This window comes from Myxocyprinus asiaticus, chromosome 21, assembly GCF_019703515.2.
Source record: "Myxocyprinus asiaticus isolate MX2 ecotype Aquarium Trade chromosome 21, UBuf_Myxa_2, whole genome shotgun sequence".
NCBI classification, from domain to species: Eukaryota; Metazoa; Chordata; class Actinopteri; order Cypriniformes; family Catostomidae; genus Myxocyprinus; species Myxocyprinus asiaticus.
The window spans coordinates 34,768,731-34,788,354 of NC_059364.1; the positions used below are offsets into that span (position 1 = coordinate 34,768,731).

The following is a 19,624-nucleotide window of genomic DNA, read 5'->3' on the forward strand; positions in this document are numbered from 1 at the left end:
AATTCATTACATTTTTACATTCTTGTAATCAGATTAAAGTTACTGACTTTCAATTAATTAAATTACTTTTAAGTACATTATAGGGTTATGCTTATTTTTAATATATTATGTAGATACATGAATTATGGCTCCATAACGAGTCGTTGGTGAAGGAGAAATGTGAGGTGCTGAGTGTGACTTGTGTGTGACAATGAACAAGAAAGAAATTTAGACATTATTTTGAATTTGTTGAGTGGAAATGTGTTTAAGAAAGTAACTTAAAAAAATAACATATTTAGTATTGTGATTACTTTTTCAATGATGTAATTAGTAAAGTAATCTGATTACAGTTTTAGAGAAATAATTAGCCATTTTTAGTGGATTACTAAGTAACTTACCCAAAACTGTTCATGAATGAATTGTTCTTTAATGCAATCCCTATCTGCTATTCTAATATTCACATACAGCTTCTGTTTATATCTTTACTGTCCTCCACAGCTTTGAAATAGTTTCCCATCCAACTTGTACTTGTCTGCATGTGTGCTCAGCATGCATTCATTTCTTGAAACTAGACTGACCTGTTTTAACTTCAACTCTTTTCAAAATAACTAGTTTTATATCTTGTTGAACCAAAATATTCTAGGCAGTGCATTTGAATAAACAGCACAAACTACAAGTTTCTTCAATTGCATCTGTGTTAGTAGGCCTACCTTCATATGAAGTGTAACTACAGTTTTCTACAGTAAGACTATAACTACATTAAGATAAGAGTCAATAAGTAATTTCATCACATTGCATCAGCCATATTAAACCTCATAAAGAAGCCAATTTAGACAAGGAATTTGCAGAACTTGCCAACAGGGGGACACAGAACCCAGAAAATCACATAGTAACAGAGTACTTTTGTTGTCTTTATTCGAGTATGTACACTATACCGTACACTATACCATACGATACCAAGAGAGCCAAAAACATTACCACAAACACGGCAGTAAATGAAGTGTAGCCAGCACAGCGGGCAGCCTGAGAACAGGAGGTTACATGAGTCCAGTGTGAATTTTAGGATACACACACAAACACATAAAACATTAATGACCACAAATAGTAGGAGAGAATGCAGAAACAGACAGTAGGAATGCAACATCATTAACCAGAACATGAAAATAAATATCTCAGAGTTATATAATACAGGCCATATCAGTCCCTGCTGTTACATGATCAGAGGTTATTTTCCTTAATTTCAGAATGATTTTGTTGTTCATTCATTGCCATTTGGTAAGTTAAATTGAGTCATATCTTGCACTTTAGGGTAACAAATTGTTCTATTTGAAAACATGCACTACAATTGCGAATTAATTGAGTGTTAAAAACCTCTGACTTCAGGGAGTGAATGCCATAAATAACATATTGATGACCAAATTTATCACAAACTGATCAACAGTTAAAATGTGTATTTAAACAGTCTGAAAATGAATCTCAAACATGTGCAGGGCATGTTTAGTCCCATAAGAATAAGTGTAGCAAAGTTCAAATTAGTGGCTGAAAACATGAATATTGTTTGTACAAAATATGTAAATTATATATTTATTCATTAAGAGTACATACACAGAAACACTCCAGCTTTTGTCAGTAAAACACTGCATTCGCAATCAATTCCAGCCAACACAGAGCAGCTACCCTATTGCATGTTGATGTATTGCTGCCTAATACAGAGAATTAACATGCAAAATACACTTATATGTGCAAAGTGAATCAATTACTGTATGGAAAAGCTACAAACATTTTTACACTCATTACAAAGTTAAAGAGTTACATGGCCATAGAGCTGAAATATGTAACAATAAACATAATAGAAATCTACTTCAAGAAGACCTTTTGAGCATAGTGTAGCATTTATCAGTGCATTATATTAGCATAAATCCTATAAGAAATCATATACTGATACATAACTTTGACCACAATTTTTAAAATCAATATCTACTTTGTAGCATTTTGACCAACATTTGACCTTACAGAGCTCAAATTGCCCCGTTGTTGCACACACTCAAAATTAGCTAACCCGCTTGTACATTCATAAGTAAGAACCTGCCTGAGGCACTCACAAAGCATGCTCGCTTCAAACAGGCAGTTAAGTTACACATCTGGGGATAGACGTACATTTGTAATATTCCAGTGCATTTTTTTATTATTATTTTTTTTATCTGGAGTAAAAGTACTAAAATTATGTTGCTTTACCACATGAAAGATTGAGGTGACAAAGACAAAATTCTTGTAGTCAACTTGTAATATTAAAGCTGAAGTATGTAACTTTTTCAATGTTAAAATACGAACTTCTATCCCAATACAACTATAAGTAAGCCATTTATAGGTTAATTTTCTCGAAAACTGTAAACACTGTGTCTCTGTGGCGCTATAAAAATTCATGTTTGTTTTGAGTGACCCGTTTAGACCCACCCTAACAACATTACTCAACCAATGGTGTTAACTGGGGCAGGGCTATTTGACCGTTTGCTCAACTGAAGATGAATCGAACCCTGCGTTCCAAACTGGATAAATCCACCTCCGAAGGGCACTTCGAAGGGGGAACAATAGTGGCTGCCATATTGAAGGGTCATTCCAAACCGAAGGGCTCACAAATAGCTGCTTCGAAGGGCCCTTCGGAACGGGTGTTTCCGTAGGGTTCAACAGATGGACACTTCACTGCCAAGCGGACCGGAACCGGAGCATACGTCACAAATATGGAGATTTGCCAAGTGTAATTTAGTGTAAATTAAACCAGCTGCAACTGCAATCTGTTTCTATAAGCAAAAACATGTGACATCCCTTCATCTCCATAGTCTATAAAAGCTTTTAATGATTATAATTAACTTTTAAAAATAATTTTAAACCCCTGGCTTTTTGTTTGAAACTGGTTAATGTTTGTGTTATTTTAATCTAAATTCGCTGGATCGGGTATTCTAAAGGAGTTTAAATACAGCCTTCTTCTCTTCATTTTCATCAAATTTCTTCTCACGGTCACCACCTAGTGATACGGCGGTATGATTGTATTTAATAGAACTTTTAAGTTGTGGTATATTTAATAATTTTATAAACGTATGTATGTTTAAATCTTTGTGGTTAGGTTTAGGGGTAGATGTAGGTGTAGGGTTGCTGCGGGACTCCAGATAAACAACAAACACAATGTATGAATGTGACATCAAACTGTTGCAAGACTCAAGCATTTCGCTGCTTTTTTTGAAGGGGGCGTAACTTGAAGTGGGCGTGTCTTGTACTCCTCTTGCAGGACACAGACAGACCCTTCTTGATGAGGGGCATATTCAGAAAGCTGTTTTGAAAACATCAGAAATGACCAGTGGTGAATTCTCAAGGCCAGCAAAGCCTTCTCTGCTGGCCTAACATGCCAAATAAATAAATATATTTCATCCTTTCATTCTCAATCACCTTTTTGCTTGTGTATTTTTAATCGCTTTCCACTCTTAATTAATCTACAAACAAATAGAGAAAAACGAAAAGTTTATCCAGTCAGAATGTATTCCTTGATGCTTACAAGCAAAGTGTGACAACTGTTTCACAAATCACATGCCCAAAGCAGCGTGTGAATTTGAGCTCCACCCGGTCAGGCCTTCAGAATTTCTACAGAATCCCTCAACAGTGCAAATGAATGAGCAACTAAAGTCAGATTGTCAGATTCATCAGCCAATCAGATTGATTTATTTGTTCTTGGTGGGTAGGATATGTCCCAGTCGAGGCATTCTAGCTGGCCTTGAGTGACGCAATCACGCTTTAAGTGCCGTAATTCGAAAGCAAGTGTGAGATCCTGCAGTCGACTGTCATTACTGCTGCTATCGCCATTGAGAAAGAGATCCTTATGGATTTAAAAACACGAGATGTTCTGCATGACCATGAATTTATTATACAGGAAAGGAGGACTGATTTTCACTAAAAGTAAATTGGTAAGTGCTTTTTGCATTGTTATAGAAATATCAAGAGTTTTCTAAGTGTAAATTAGGCTGCTTGAACATTCAGTGTCAGATCAAGTTTTGAAAAGTAGTGCTGCATTCCATTCAACTCGGAAAGTCAGATTTTACAACTTCCTACTAGGAAAAGTGCAAAGGAATGCATCTGTCAGAATTACAATTTGTAGGCTTATGCAGAAATTCTCAACTCGATTTCGCTGAGATGCAGGGGCATGATGTCACACAAACATGTCGACACTCAGGGAGATATACAAAGTAAGTGATAAACATTCACTTTATTAAGTAATATCGATAAATGAGTTCGTTTCCACATTACATGATATTAAAGCTTGTTTAACAAACGTCTGCAGAAACATGTGTATAAAACATTATAATCTCTTTTGATAATCGTACACCCGAAGCACAAATGCTAGCGCTGCAGCATTGTTTATCAGTTGGGTTGCTAGGAGACATCTCTAATGAGAGTCAAACCCCTGCTAAGCTAACGGGAGCATTGCAGTTCCGAATATCGGGGAATGGAATGCATTTATGGTCGGAGATATCAAGTAGAAATATCTCACATCCAGCTTGAATTGAATGCAGCATAACCATGTACCCTGACGAAACGAAATTTATTGCAAGCAACATTTAAATCGCAAATATCATTAGATAGATTTTTTCCAGGTATTATAGACCTCCTTGGTAGATTCATATGAAAAATTATGATTTTGAATGTCTGTTCAGGAGACGTTCATTTCACAAAACAGTCATGCTGCAGTTAAAATTAGTCTTGCTTGAGCATTAAGTGTCGTTTCAAGTTCTGGCTTTTGTGCGTGGATGTATTTTTAAAATGTCAATTGGTATTACTAGTTAGCTGCTACATAATGTATGATGCCCAAAGACATAGGGTGTCTTATTCATTGTGAAACTGTGTTTTCTTAATGGCATGAATCACACTGAAGGCCTAGACTTAAAATGCACGGCCCGCCACTGGAAATTACATACTTCAGCTTTAAGTATGCAGACCTCATTGCAAATATTCTGATTTGAGAAGACCAAAGAGCTGGTCTGAGAGGTGAAACTAGTCAATCCAATTTTTTAAGTTTGTTTCTTCAACTAAGGGCACTTTTATGTCCCATGGGTTGATTAAAAAAAAAAAAAACATATTTTTCTTTTTTGTATATGAAGGTAATGGTATAACGGTCTAAGAAACTTTTGTGAATCAAGGTAAATATCATTTGTGAAAAGTATATTTATATTGCATCTCATTTCCAATCAAACTGTACTGTAATTTTGCTAAACTGTTCAAAAAGTGTGGAAATATTGTGCAATTAGTACATAAAATGCTAGCTATGAAATTAGCCATAGCAAGACAGAGAAGTCACCACAGAATGCAATAAAATGCAAAAATAAGTACATATCATTTGAGATGTGGTGTAAAGGACACTTGTTGATTCACAGGGAAAAAAATAAAAGGCAAAAAATGACATTTTTCCTGGGATGCATGTATTGTTACCAATTAAATAATCTAGTCACAGCATTTAAGAGTTTATTTACGAAAAGTCCACAGGGACAAAAGTGCCATAAGGTCTTGAAGGAAACCCCCTTAAATCAACTGAAAGCATCTATCCGTCTATCCAAACCACAGATCAAAATGATATTACTGATAAAACTCAGGTAAACATTTCAATTTCATTTTGTAACAGGCAAAAAGGATTGACAAGTGTAACATTATCCTATGAGATCACTCAAAGTGCAGTGTTACTTTGCATACCATATCTGTTCTTTCAGTCCTGAGAAAGTATTCATCCACATTCCTAACACACCTCCTCCCACTTTTCAAAGGCAAAAAGTAAAAGAAAATGTGCATCATTGAACCACCACCAAATGTAAACATAAACCTTCATAAAAACGGTGCAGTTCATTCTGTATTAAGGTAATTTGTTTGATTAATTCAGTGACAGAACTGTATAGAACATTGTGGTCCTCTGGTGTAACTCAAGGTATGAACAACATTTAGGTTGTCAGTGACAGAAAACGAACACTAATAAAATAAATAAAAAGCAGCCAAATGCAATTAGAGTGTCAGCCTCAACCTGAGCCTGAATTATGTTCATGATGGCTGAACATTATACTCTCATATTTGTTGTGCACTTTGGTTCTGATTGAGAAAATAATTTGACAGTTGTTATATTAGTTGTCATTTCTACAGCTAGAGTTGTAAAGCTTCCCAGAAATTAAATACATGTACGAAGACTTGAGCAAGCAAAAGTAACCTCCAGAGAAGGTAGTCCCGTCAGTTCCGGGCTGATAGAACTGCACGTCTCATCAGAGGCCTCCTAGTACCTCTCTACAACAGGGCGTCCTAGAGCAGACCTTCAATGCGCCAGGTCAGTGTGACTGGAACTCAGGTCCCGCCCTTTTCTTAGATGATTATTTCGCTCCTGTTGGCAATGAAGAGGAAGAAAGACAATAAATGGACCTCAGGAGATCCTAAAGGAAGAGAACGTCCGCTCAGTGTAAGGTAACCTTCAAGATTATGCAAAGACTTCTTGCGCAAAAATTACTGACAATTTGGCCAAAGAATAAAGAACTGTTGGAACTGTTCCACTACATGTTGCAGTCTTGCTGAAAAGGATATTCATTGTCTTGAGCCAAGATTCTCTAACTGAAGAAACATAATTGTCATCATCATAATTGATGACAGCTCATCAGTTAAAGTGATAAGAGAACTACGCAAGGTACATAAGTATCCTTTGTGAACACATAGAATGTACAACTACAGGCAAATAACTATTTGAAGACCCCATGAAATGGCTTGAAAAGTGCAGTTTTCTTTCCCGTGTACACGTATTTCCTACTGATACAGGATTGGGGTGGGACATATCGAAGAGGTCGTCCACATTTTTTTTTTTTTAAATGCTTATTTTTTATAGCCAATAGCCAAATCATAGTCACATGATTTGCCACTTGTTACTGCTAAGTCAGAGGCAGGAGGTATTAGGAGGAGGGACACTCTCATACACAAGAACATTTTATTGGACACAGAACTGGAACCGCCCATGCAAGTTTAGTCATCAATATTTTTGGCCCAGTTTCCGGAAGAAAATGACTTTTAAAAGACTATATCTGCTAAAAGTTTGTTTTGTCAACTTTTAAGGTATCACACACCGGATTTGTCTGGCAGATGACATGGTGCATTCTAAAATTCAAAACAATTGTCTTCTATGAATGTACGCACACCACTGCCGCCGCTAGGAGTCTGTCGGCGCCGCCCAGCTAGAACTCCGAAGGCTACTCAAATTTCTGCTGTGCCATGGAGCATAAATCGCATAGTTTTCCATTAAATTTGACACAAATCATTATCAAAGGACATAGATTATTAACTCTAGCCATCACTGAATGATATTTTGTGTATTAGGGATGTGCGCTATGACTAATTTGACTGTCGTTTAAACGGAAGTTTTGTAACCGACTAGTCGACAAGTCTAAAGAGAAACCAACCTTCAGAAAACAGTAAAAAAATAAATAAATAAATAAATAAATAAAGTATGCGACCCATTTAAAATACTTAAAATCTATTCCAAATCCGATGCTAAATTCTACTGAAAAGGGGCATCTATCTGCGACGTGCTCGCCTTGAATTATGATCATTGTACATTAAATATAGAACATGACACACATTCACTGAATCAACGTTAGCAAATATTTAATAGACATATTTATTGAAAACAATCGAATGAATAGTGCAGGATTAATGGAACAACCATTAAAAGCCTGTTCTAAACGGAAATCACCAAGTAAAAGTTACTTAACATATTAAAACAGTCAGGACATTGTTGAAAATAATTAACAGGTAGACTAAGCCAAATCTATGAGAGAGAAAAAAATGTGCTGAAAAGTTGTGCGTATTTCACAACGTGCAGTCGTGTATTAGCCATTGACCTAATATGACAGCTGTTCGGTAAAGAACGTTAACCAATAACAGTTAAAAAAAAAAGTAGCTATGGGATAGAAAAAATATGCCTGTGATATAGCCTACAATAAACCTAATGTATTCTAAACATGACGTGCACACAGAATAAAAGATAGTTTAACCTGTTAAGCAGTCGGCACCTCGTTGAAAATAGCCTTAATTAGCAGATTAAAAAAAATTGCATACCTAGTCTAAAACAGTTATTTTCAATGCTACTTACTCAAAAGCATACATTTTCTGATGAGTAAAATTAACCCGTCGACATGGTCCGGTGAAAGACGGGACTTGAATCACCTGAGGCGGCTATCCTGCACTTGGAAAAAGCCCGCTCAGTGGAAAAATAACGTACAAGCATGCACAGATTTAAAGAAGACTCAAATGTGAAAACATCTTTAGGGACTTTCAAACATTTGGAAAGCCAATTCCCGCACCACCGAAGTGATTTCATAACTACTTTGCTGAGTTTGCTTGTCTAGCGAGAGGACATTTTCCTGCACGTGCCGCGAGTGAGAGAGGGAAGAAGCACGTGCAGCCTGAGGTGAAATTAAACTCTGTATCTGCTCCAGATACCCTCTTTTTAAATAATATTTATATTATTAATTCTATTTAAAATATGTAACATTAATATGACAGTAATTTAAGTGCAGCCTCTGTAAAAATATACAGCCAAACGTAAATGTGTAAAAATTATTATCAGTTTAATGGGGGAAATATTAACCGACTAGTAATTCCAGTGTCGACTAGCAGCATCAGAACCGTTTAGTCAACTAGTCTCGCACATCCCTATTGTGTATATGTTTCTTTCATATAGCCTACACAATGTATTTTTAGTTACAAGTATTTCTTTTTGTGGTTTGACAGCTTGAATGAAACCCATTTAATACTACAGATAGAGAAATTTCATAATAAACAATAGTTAAATTTGCAGTTACACCAGTTTCATACACAAACCAGCAAACTCATCAACGTCACATTGTTCATTCTTGAAGAAGGGAAAAATCTTAGTAACCTTTGTGTGTACTGTCTGCAACATGAACCACATTGACATGCCCTGTGTTTGATAACTGTGCCGTGCCCTACCCACGATGCGGCGCTTTTTGTCCAATGTGTGAGTACATTAGCATACAGAGAGTAACAGACATGGACTAAGTCACAAAACTGTAATTGTGATTTCATGGGGTCTTTAAAAAGAGACCATATAGAACAAAGTACTGACCAAACTATCTGGGGGGAAAAATCAATATAAATGTCCTCTCTGTGTCAGCTCATGTGAACCAAAATACTGAACAATGTTTGGGGTTGTTTCTTAATCAATTATACATTTTTTAACCACAGATCTTTAGTGGTTACTGGCGATTTTAACAAACACAATGTGACGTGCGTTAGTCTGTGACTGTAGTGAGATCTCACACATACAATTCATTAATTTGTGTGTTAATGGTTATGATGGAGCTATTGTTGTGCTGATAATAGATTCCCAAAAAGAAAGAGTCAATGAGCATAAGACTGAGAGACAATAAAGTGCCAGACAGATGAGCCACAAAAACACAAAGTATACTCACCAGGAAAATTACTGAGAGACAGAAAGTAAAAAAAAAATATACGAGATGGAAACAAACAACAAGAACAGATTGAGTCCGAGACTGTGGAGAGAGCTGCCAGGAGAGAGAGAGAGCGAGCAGAGGAGAATGTTTCCTTACTTTGAGCTCCCCCACAGGTTTATCCGGCTCGTTGAGAACGCCGAGAGAGCTCGCCCTCTTCATGCTGTATTCGAGAGAGCCACATGCAAGCATGTCAGTTAGATCAAAGGTCAGAGGTGAGGGGTCACGTGGGAGCAGACGGGTAAGGTGGGTTGTGTGGGATGGGAATGTGTGGGTTAAAAAATGTTAAGTCAGTGGTTCTCAACTGGTTTTGCTTCTGGATCCAGGTTCTACATTGGACACCAAGTGGCAACCCAACAGTACCAATATTTTTCATCATACAAAATAAACTAAAATGTCCTTAAAATCAAGCATTGATATTGAGTAGACTTGCCATGACAGGAAAACTCCCAATTTGTGAGTGCACAAAAAACAGCAGACGTGCAGTTTACCAACCTAACACATGGAACAAACACTGGGCCAAATATTGTACTAGTATTAGCCATATTACCTAGTGACAGAGGAATTTACATCAAAATACCATGGAGTTTGACTGGGTGCATGGCCTTTGATGTCAATAAGAGATATGGAAAGCATTTTTTTCCTCTATTGCAAAAGTTTCTACGCCTTATTTATTTTGCTATCCTAACTATGCATGGTTAGTTGCATTGTTTTATTTGCATTTAGCATAATTTCCCCCCTACTGTCTGTGAACCGCTCAGAACAGACATATAACACCAGTTGAGAACCAATGTGTTAATGGAACTTTCACCCAAGTTAATGATATCATATATTATAAAAACACCAGTGAAAAACATGCGTGTTATGTTAGTCCTGTTCCACTTAGTTTTTTGACACTTGTCTCCTTACTAAATGTACTGTTACTGTAAATATTAAACATATTCACTATGTAAAATCACAGCTGAAATGTAATAACACTGCTGCTAATCTCTCTCAATCCAATGGTGCTGAAAACCCTTTGATACAAAACTGATCTGGTTAATTCAATACTGAAAAGGGCAATTTTCATAACAGATGTAAAAGATCACATCTAGCAAACAGACATTAAATAGGAGCTGAAATGGGGAAGGAATTTCAAATGAAAAGGGAAACTTGATGTCAACATGGAAACAAAATTTACTACATCCACACATACATTTTCGGTTGATTGATTTTGCTTCAGAACATTTACGCCTCTCATCCACACTGGAACAGCTTTCCTCCACTTAAAACAGAGACTTTACAAAAATGCTCTCTTACACCACATACTTTGGAAAAACAATGACATTAGGAAACAGAAAACTGTAAATGCACATTCCTGGTCTTATTGCCCAAGATTAATTGGTGCACGTCATATAATCTTTTATTAAATGCAATAACTTGACATTACATATCAAGCTTACTTTTTCAACCCCTCCTCTCCAATAATTTGGCTCCATTCTGGTAATGTAATGTGCACTTTTCACATTTCAATCAATCCCAATGGATAAAATCAAGTCCTGCTTTTTTCTCATTAAATATCCTGTTTAACTTAAAAATACTTCAGATTACGGAGGTAAAATGGGTTGCGAATGGCGTTTTATGTCGACTTTTAGGAAAACCACAATGCAAAGGGAGTTGGTAAACAAAGGGTAAAAGAGGAAGAGGGGAGAGAAGTAAAAACAAATTAGATTCATAGTGAGTGACACCACAAGACAGAAAAATGGAGGAAACAGGCATGCAGCAGACAGCAAATTTCCATGGATTTTTTTTTATTTTATTAAACAAATGTACAACACAGCACAGAGAAGTAAAAATCCTCAAATAAAACACAGAGATCCAAGCAGATGCAAAAAGGCATCAAGAAAGGTCACCAAGCAAAAAGGCATAAAAGATGAATAAAGCAATAAAATAATACACGTCAGAAAATAAAGTTAAAATGCAGGGAATAAATAAAAACATAAAATTGCATTTTACAGGGACAGAAAAAAAGTTAGTCTGGCAAATCAGATGTTTTTGAGAAACCCCAGTAACAGACACAAGTCAGTTTACCTCAGCACAAATTGCATCACAATGGGTGAATTCCAAAAGGCGTTTTTGCGCCCTTGAAGGGCACTGCAGCAAGGGGGCACCACCCGAAGGGGTGTTCCAAATGAAAGTGAGCAACTCAAGCCCTCCACGGAGGGCCCTTCCACAAGGCCGTTAGCGAAGAGTACATGTGATGGTCACTTCGAGGAAGTAATTTTACTGTTTATGATCACTTGACCCTGGGTGGCGTGTCCTCGGGATATATTTTAATGCAAGGTTGTCGATCAGAACATATTACATATTCAAATGCTCAGGCAAGCGCTATTGCCCTTTTATAAAAGATACTTCTCCTCCGCTGCAGTTTACATTCGTCCTCATACATAAGATAGTAGACAGCCATAATCAGAGAAATACTCCAAAAACAGGGTCCATTTTTTTCCTTTAGGCTAGTCTAAACCTTGTGGTTTATTATTATTTATTAATTATTAAGACCTCTCATGAACCAAATAACTTTTGGCGGGAAACATTCATTCATGTAATTTATATACATTTATGTACAGACATATTACTAAGCATTTTTAAATAATACACAAAAGGCAATGTTTGAAAAAAAAAAAAAAAAAAAACTATTACAAAAATTATATTTATTTGCAACAACAAATTAACAGCAATAAGAGATTCCTGTTGTTAGAACAGCTGCGCTGCATTGTCATGTTAACGTTTCAGGCGAAGATAAAGTGGAATTGACGTATGTCTTTCATTACTCCCTTCATCAAGGGAGTATGGCCATACATGAGACACGAGTGCCCTGCTCCCTCAAGGGCTCAGCCCTTCGGAGGGAGTAGGGCATAGGGATGCTGACTTCCATTTGGAATTCGCCCAATGTCACCCATTGCATTACATGTAAATGTGTAATTATTTGCGGAATTCAGGGTTAAGTTGGTTTGTACATGTGCAAAAAGTACCATCCAGTTAATCAAGCAAGCAAATTTCTTCACTCACTTAAAACTGTGTTGTGAAAGAGACAGAGTGAGAAAGAGACTTTGCATACACTGTCAGTTTTGACACTGGACTTTCCTTTACTATAATGCACCATAGTTTACAAAATCCCATTTTCATGTTGTAAACCACCCGCCCTCCCTCGAATTAAGGGGATAATTAGATGAAACTTGTTTCAACCTACTTGCAGCCCATTTTAAAAGCTTTGTTAAAGAGGGCAAAAGTGCTCCAGTGTTGAGAATAAATCAGATTCTCTACTGGGTTAAGTCACACTCCACTTAAAGGAATCGTTCACCTAAATATGATATTTCAACATTATTATGTTGTTCGTAAGCTTTTATTCTTTCTATGGAACACAAAAGGAGACTTTATGAAGAATCTTCACTCGGCTCTTACCATACTAGAGATGTGACCAAGTTTGCAGGGACCACAGCTGTCAAGCTCCAAAAATGACCAGAAAAACACAAAAAAAGGACGAGAAAAGCAGTCCATGCACATTACATGTGTGCCATATTGTAAGTCCTCTGAAGCCATACAACAGCTTTGTGTGAGGAACACACTGAAATTTAGGTCACTGTTCACTGAAAATCTTCCCCTTGCTGCAGTTCTCAAAATGTATTTTCCATCGCGCAAATTCGGTTACGACACAAACAAAATCCATTAACATTTTGGCGTCATTGGCTCATCAAACTTGCTGCAAGGCACAGAGGCGACATCTTTGAATCTGAACACTATGCAAATGAGATTTGAGAGTTTTGGCATTTCGGTCTGTTTGTCAAACAAAGCTATCGTATGGCTTTAAAAGACTTGGTGCTTTTCTTTTTTTGGACAGCTCCAGTCATCTTTTACTTTCATTACATGGAAAAGAGCCAGTACATTCTTCAACATTAGTACTTCTGTGTTCCACTGAAGAAGTCATGAGAGTGAGTAATAATGATGACAGAATTTTTTTTTTTTTTTAACTATCCCTTTGATCTCTCCATATATACAGTCTTCAGACTACTGACCCTTTAAAGCTTTCTTAGCACATCTAAGCACATCATTCCAGACAGGAATCACCTTATACTGATTGCAATTCTGTCCATCTGGGATTCTAAACCAGGAGTTCTGAAACTTTACTCCAAAGTTCAGTTGCAACTCTAATCAAATAATTGTAACACTGTCCTCCAAAAAGCGTGATGGAGCACACCTTCTAAACTTCCCCATTTTCTTCCCTCCAATTTAAAATTATAGTCTTTAATCTTGATTTTCCAGTGTATATTGTCTCTTGAAAATAAAGCTTCTGAGGTGTTTGGGCTTTGGCAATGATCACGGTGACCTACTCGCCTATCCTTTGTTGAGTCCGTAGCAGGAAGGGTTGGGATGTTGGAAAGAGGGGAGATTGCTCTGAGAATAGGAAGTTAATTGGTGATAGTTACCCAGGAATTTTGGGTTCATTTTCTCGTAAGCCGCCTCCTTTGAGCTTGCGGACCAGTTTCTCACTGCTGCGTCGGATCGAAGCCCGTAGTTTACTAAAGGAACCGCTGCGCTTCAGTGAGCCAGTGCCGTCCTGCCAACAGAAAGGCTAAAGCATTACACCATGCATACTCTTCTACATACTGCAAACTAGTGAAGAGGATCATCATCATCATTTGATTCATGCTCATCCTGCAACACACACAAGCACAAATGATCACCTACCCGATTTTGGATATGTGGTCCTCGGTTGTAGTTGATGAAAGGTAATTTTAGCGGTAGAACATTATATAAGCCTATGGAGCCAGAATGATCTCAAAAAGAATATATTTACAAAATACAATACATAAATGCACAGCACAATTCACATTCACAAAATCAGATTCATAAATTCAAAATACAATTCATAAATACAAAAGTGAAGGCACAAATATTTCCCCAACTGCCCACACAAATACTTATCTATCAAGTTCTTGAATTAATTTGCATCAAAATACTTGTGAATGTTAATACATTTATTTATGGATCGTTGAATATGCATTTGCAAATCGTAACACATGTGGATTGCTTTGGATTTGTTTGTGGCTATTTTTGAGACCTTCCTGCCAGGTTGGGAGTCACAAATTGTGTTTTTTGTAGGAAGTCCTCTTTAGCCAATCACACTGAGCTTTTAATACACCAATCACAACACGCCTTGCTGAACTCTGGTGGATATCGGGCACATTCAATCATGGTTTAGCGTTTCTCCATTACCATAGTTACTTATTCATTCCTACGAGAACAACGGGGAGAAATATCCGATAGATTTGGCTATTTTTACAACAAAAATCACGATGAAAAGCTGTTGTGTTGTTTTTTGCACTTTAGACAAACAATAAAACCCGACTTTTTAGTGCCTTTCAACTATACAGAAGCCTAAAGAGTGCAGTGGCTGCAATTGACCAAATTCTGGATATATGGTTAGTGTGTCTGAGAAATACTCTTGTATTGTGCTTACCGTTCAAGTAAAGTTGCTGTAAATGTTTAGGTACACAGTACTGGGCATGAATGTATACACATCTCCATTAGCACTGTCTTTACTGCCAAACAAAGTACTTATTAAAAAGAAACAATAATAAAAACCGCTTATGATTGTAGGATTAATTATTACATTAAAAGTTACTGCATATTTCTTGTTTAATAAAATTTATTTCATCCCCATCATTATTGCATCCTCCTCCTTTATGTTTTTTGTTTATATTTTTATTCTATGTGTACTACTTTAACCTTACCAAAGCTTTCTTGCATTGTCTGCTAAGGCTGTAGTGACGAGGAGGAGGGCAGGGCCGGCCCGTGAGGACACACGCCCGGCCCTGAATCGGGCTAATCAGCCGGGAGGGGGATAAAGACGAGCCGGAGGCGCCGGTTCGAGAGAGAGAGAGAGACACACTGCCGCTGTGTGTGTGTGTGTGTGCGCATCTATGTGTTTTATGTTGTTTTGAGTTTATGTCATTAAAGTTTACATTGACTGTTCTGCCGGTTCCCGCCTCCTCCTTGCCCATCCTTTACCCATTATATTGGTGCTGAAACCCGGGAAGGAGGAGGGATGCGCTGTCGCAGAGTCCTCACTGCTGCCATCCTGACAGGGGAGCAGCCGCGGCCATCTGTCCACTGAGAGATGGAGGAACCACTGTCGTCCGCCGAGAAAGGGGAGGAGCCGTTCTGTCCACCAGGGGTCAGAGGACTCGCTGCCATCTGCCAGGGGAGAAGCGAGCTGTCGTCTGCCAGAGGTCAGAGGAGTGGCTGAGGACCAGGCAACGGCGTATCCGGGAACCAGCAAGCCAGTTTTCTCTCGCTCTCCTTTCTCTCTATCACTCCGCCTCGCTCTTTCCCTCTCCCCTTTCCCTCCCCTCGTCTCTCCCAGAGCTCCAGAAAGGTGGGGAAGACCCGCCGGCAGGCACGGCCGGAGGGGCAACACCCCCCCTCCAGGAAGGGAGGGGAGTATGTCATGCCGGGGGTTTCCCCAGCCTAAATCGGGCAATGGAGGAGTGTGAAGAGGAGGAGGGTGGTGCCGTGAGGACACATGCACGGCCCTGAATCGGGCTAATCAGCCGGAAGGGGGATAAAGACGAGCGAGAGGCACCGATTCGAGAGAGTGAGACGCATGCAGCTGCTGTGTGTGTGTGTGTGCGCGCATCTATGTGTTTTATGTTGTTTTAAGATGAGTTTATTTCATTAAAGTTTACGTTGACTGTTCTGCCGGTTCCCACCTCCTCCTTGCCCATCCTTTACCCGTTACAGCTAAATTGTCAAATTAAAATAAAGGTCTTCCACTGAAATCGCATAAGCCATTTCACAGGTTTCACCTCTTAAATATTTTTTTTTTTGTGTGTGTGTGTGTGTGTGAAGCAAATATCATTAATATGTGGACAAAACTCTTTAATAATTAAACTGTATGTGTTTATGATGTAAACAAAGCAGTTTAATGTTGTAGATCCCAATCATATAAAATATTAACGTGAAAATAGTAAATGTAAACTTCTGTACTGGACTACTGAACTGTATGACTCTACAGCTTGCAGCTACGGCACTCTTCTTTAGGATTCTATATAGTTGAAAGGCGATAAAAAAAAATCAGTCCCAGGTTTTATTGCTTTCGTCATGTTTGTCATTGCTAAAACAGCCAAATCTGTTGGATATTTCTCCCCGTTGTTCTCAAAGGAATGAATAAGTAACTATGGTAACGGGGAAACGCTAAACCACGATTGAATGTGCCCGATATCCACCAGAGTTCAGCAAGGCGTGTTATGATTGATGGATTAAAAGCTTATGGTGATTGGCTAAAGAGGACTTCCTACAAAAAACACAATTTGTGAATCAAAACCTGGCAGGAAAGTCTCAAAAAAGTCACATACAAATCCAAAGAGATCCACACAAGTGACGATTTGCAAATACAGATTCAACAATTCATAAATAAATGTATCAACATTCACAAAAGTTTGGAGGCAAATTAATTCAAGAACTTGATAGATACGTATTTGTAAAAACATTTTGAATGTATTTAAGTAAGAGGTATTTGTGTGGGCAATTGGGGAAATATTTGTGCCCTCACTTGTGTTTTTATGAATTGTATTTTGAATATATGAATCTGATTTTGTGAATGTGAATTGTGCTGTGCATTTATGTATTGTATTTTGTAAATATATTATTTTTGAGATCATTCTGGCTCCATTTAAGCCAGGCCGAATAGTCAGCTGCTATTTAGTCATTGTGAGTTGATAACGAACCTGCATAGTCTATTAACAGTGGTGTTGGTAACATCTACCAACAGCCTTTGTCATTTTGTGAATGATGTGAACGATGAAATACTCACTCTTTCAAAAGTATAGCCACAAGACATAAACAATATACATGTAAACATTTATTGTGATAAAATCACTTTCTAACCTTTTCTGTGTAAAGTTATAACATATTTTATAACATCGTTGCCATGACGATGTAATGTCAACGAACCCTAAAATAACTGTAAAATGTTGATTTAAACAACTTTACAGCTCAAATAATACACACGTTTTAACAGAAGAATTAATGTAAGTGCTTTTATAAAATTATAAGCTTCACATTTCTGCCTTCAAATTGGCCACATTTACTTCCATTGTAAGAGCCTCACTGTAACCTCGATTTTTGTCAAAATAAATATTTGTGGTAATCAACATTATGCCACAAATGCTGTTGATTGAGCTTAACTTGTATTGAACACAAAATATTCCTTTAAATTGTATTGGCCACTCTGCACTTTAGACATTTGTATCATCCATTAACCAAAAAAAAAAAAAAAAAAAAAAGGATCTTTCAACCACTAGTAATTTATATAACAATCATGAACAATTTAATCTTTTTATTAATTAAGTTAAAAAGCATAACACAATTTAAACTAAAACTAGATTTAACTAATTAAACTAAAACTTTAAATTGTATTATTTTATATTATACTTTACAGAAGGAAACAAAAAACTATTCATGCATCTTCATCTAGACCTTTTTGAAAATCATATCAACTTTCAGTGTAGGATGCTAATTAGATTGAATTTTATTTAAAACAATAGTTTAAAAGTAATACAAATTCAGACTTTTATTTCTGAATCTTTATTCGTGTTCTTTTCCACAATTTCCCATTATTGATTTCAGCTCATCAAAGTCAAGAAGTTTTAAAAAGATGTTTTAGTGCTAGTATCAGGGTTCCTACACCTTTTATGACAGAAATTTCCTTGACTTTTCATGTTGTTCATGAATAATGGATAATGATGTTTTTTTAATATATATATATATATATATATATATTTATTTTACAAAAGTAAAAAGTTTTTGAAAGTTATTTCTAGCCAATACAATATTGCATTTTATTTTAGAGCTCAGCATAACTATTTTTTTTTTTTTTTTATAAATTAACTATTAAAATTAATTTTCCAGTTACATTTAAGATTTTATTAAGTCTCATTACTTTTACATGGCCATTTAAAATTAATATTAATTTCTTTTCTAGGCCTGAAAAAAATTCCCTGATATTTCCTGGTTTTCCATCACCGTGGGAACCATGTCATATTATCTAGGTCTCAATACATTTCGTCTTCTCTTGTTAACCATGCCCTGCTGCAGTCTCTTCTGCTGCAACCCTTCACCTCTGACCCTTGCTATTCATCCAGAGGCTCGGAAAAGCGAGAAAGGGTGAGGTGGGGGTTGATAGAGGTGGAGAGGGAAGGAAAGAGAGGGTTCAAGAAGATGCAACACTGAGCCAGATAAATCCAGATCATCACCTCCATCAAAGCAACAAGCAGTTACAAAAGTTAGCCACAACACATCCAGCTTACACACACACATAAATCTGCAATACAAGACCTGAACATTTCAACACACACACACACACACTCATATACAGATGAAGAGAAAGAGTACACAGGCAGATGCTGTGGTGAGCAAAGTCAGTTTTATTAGAAGTTATGAAAGACACAAGATGTAGTAACACACCAGAGAACAGGTTAGAAGGATAATGAAAAGAAGAGCATCACATTCCACAGATTCTATACTTCTATTCATCCCATATCATCCCTCTCTTTCTTCTCATTTGTCCATCTCCACTCTCTACCTCCTTACAATGGTCTCACAATAATGGTCAATATGAAATGGTTTAATAAAGTGTGATTTGGTCTATATGAATCCGAACAACACAATCATGCCACATTAATGCACTGGACAGGAAGTGACTGATATAGCAGTACAAAGCTCACTTGCAGACAGAGCAGATCATAGTTCAAATGGCCTCAGTCATTGAGGGGAGCACTCAATAAGGTCAACCAATGTGAACCAAAAGACACAGAACTGTACAAACGACTTGTCCAAATAGTTTAAAGGGATAGTTCACCCAAAAATGATATTCTACCCTTAAAGGTGCAATATGTAAGATTCAGAAACCCTTGTTATTAATGACACCCGTGGCCGTTAAGTGAACTGCAGACAGCTACCTGTTGCTCGTACTCGAGCTTGTGCACACACTCCATAGGGACATGAGCGAGCATCAGCCAAAACAATGACGTAACGTACAAAGAGACTGAACATGATTCAACGACATAATGCTG

The 19,624-nt window shown here is 37.2% G+C and overlaps 1 protein-coding gene across 8 annotated transcripts in view; it reads right to left on the reverse strand.

Moving 5' to 3' along the window:
- Positions 1 to 869: 869 nt before the first annotated feature.
- LOC127412093 (kinesin light chain 1-like) overlaps positions 870 to 19,624 on the reverse strand; it is a 64,580-nt gene continuing 45,825 nt past the window's right edge. For 7 of the 8 annotated variants that reach the window (XM_051648164.1, XM_051648163.1, XM_051648162.1 and 4 more), the window contains 3 exons: positions 13,976 to 14,106; positions 9,612 to 9,675; positions 870 to 6,379 (listed from right to left, as the gene is read on the reverse strand). In XM_051648164.1, the coding sequence (XP_051504124.1) occupies positions 6,314 to 6,379; positions 9,612 to 9,675; positions 13,976 to 14,106 (261 nt within the window). In that variant the 3' untranslated portion in view covers positions 870 to 6,313. The remainder of the gene's footprint in view (positions 6,380 to 9,611; positions 9,676 to 13,975; positions 14,107 to 19,624) is intronic. The other variant, XM_051648165.1, reaches the window with a different exon arrangement.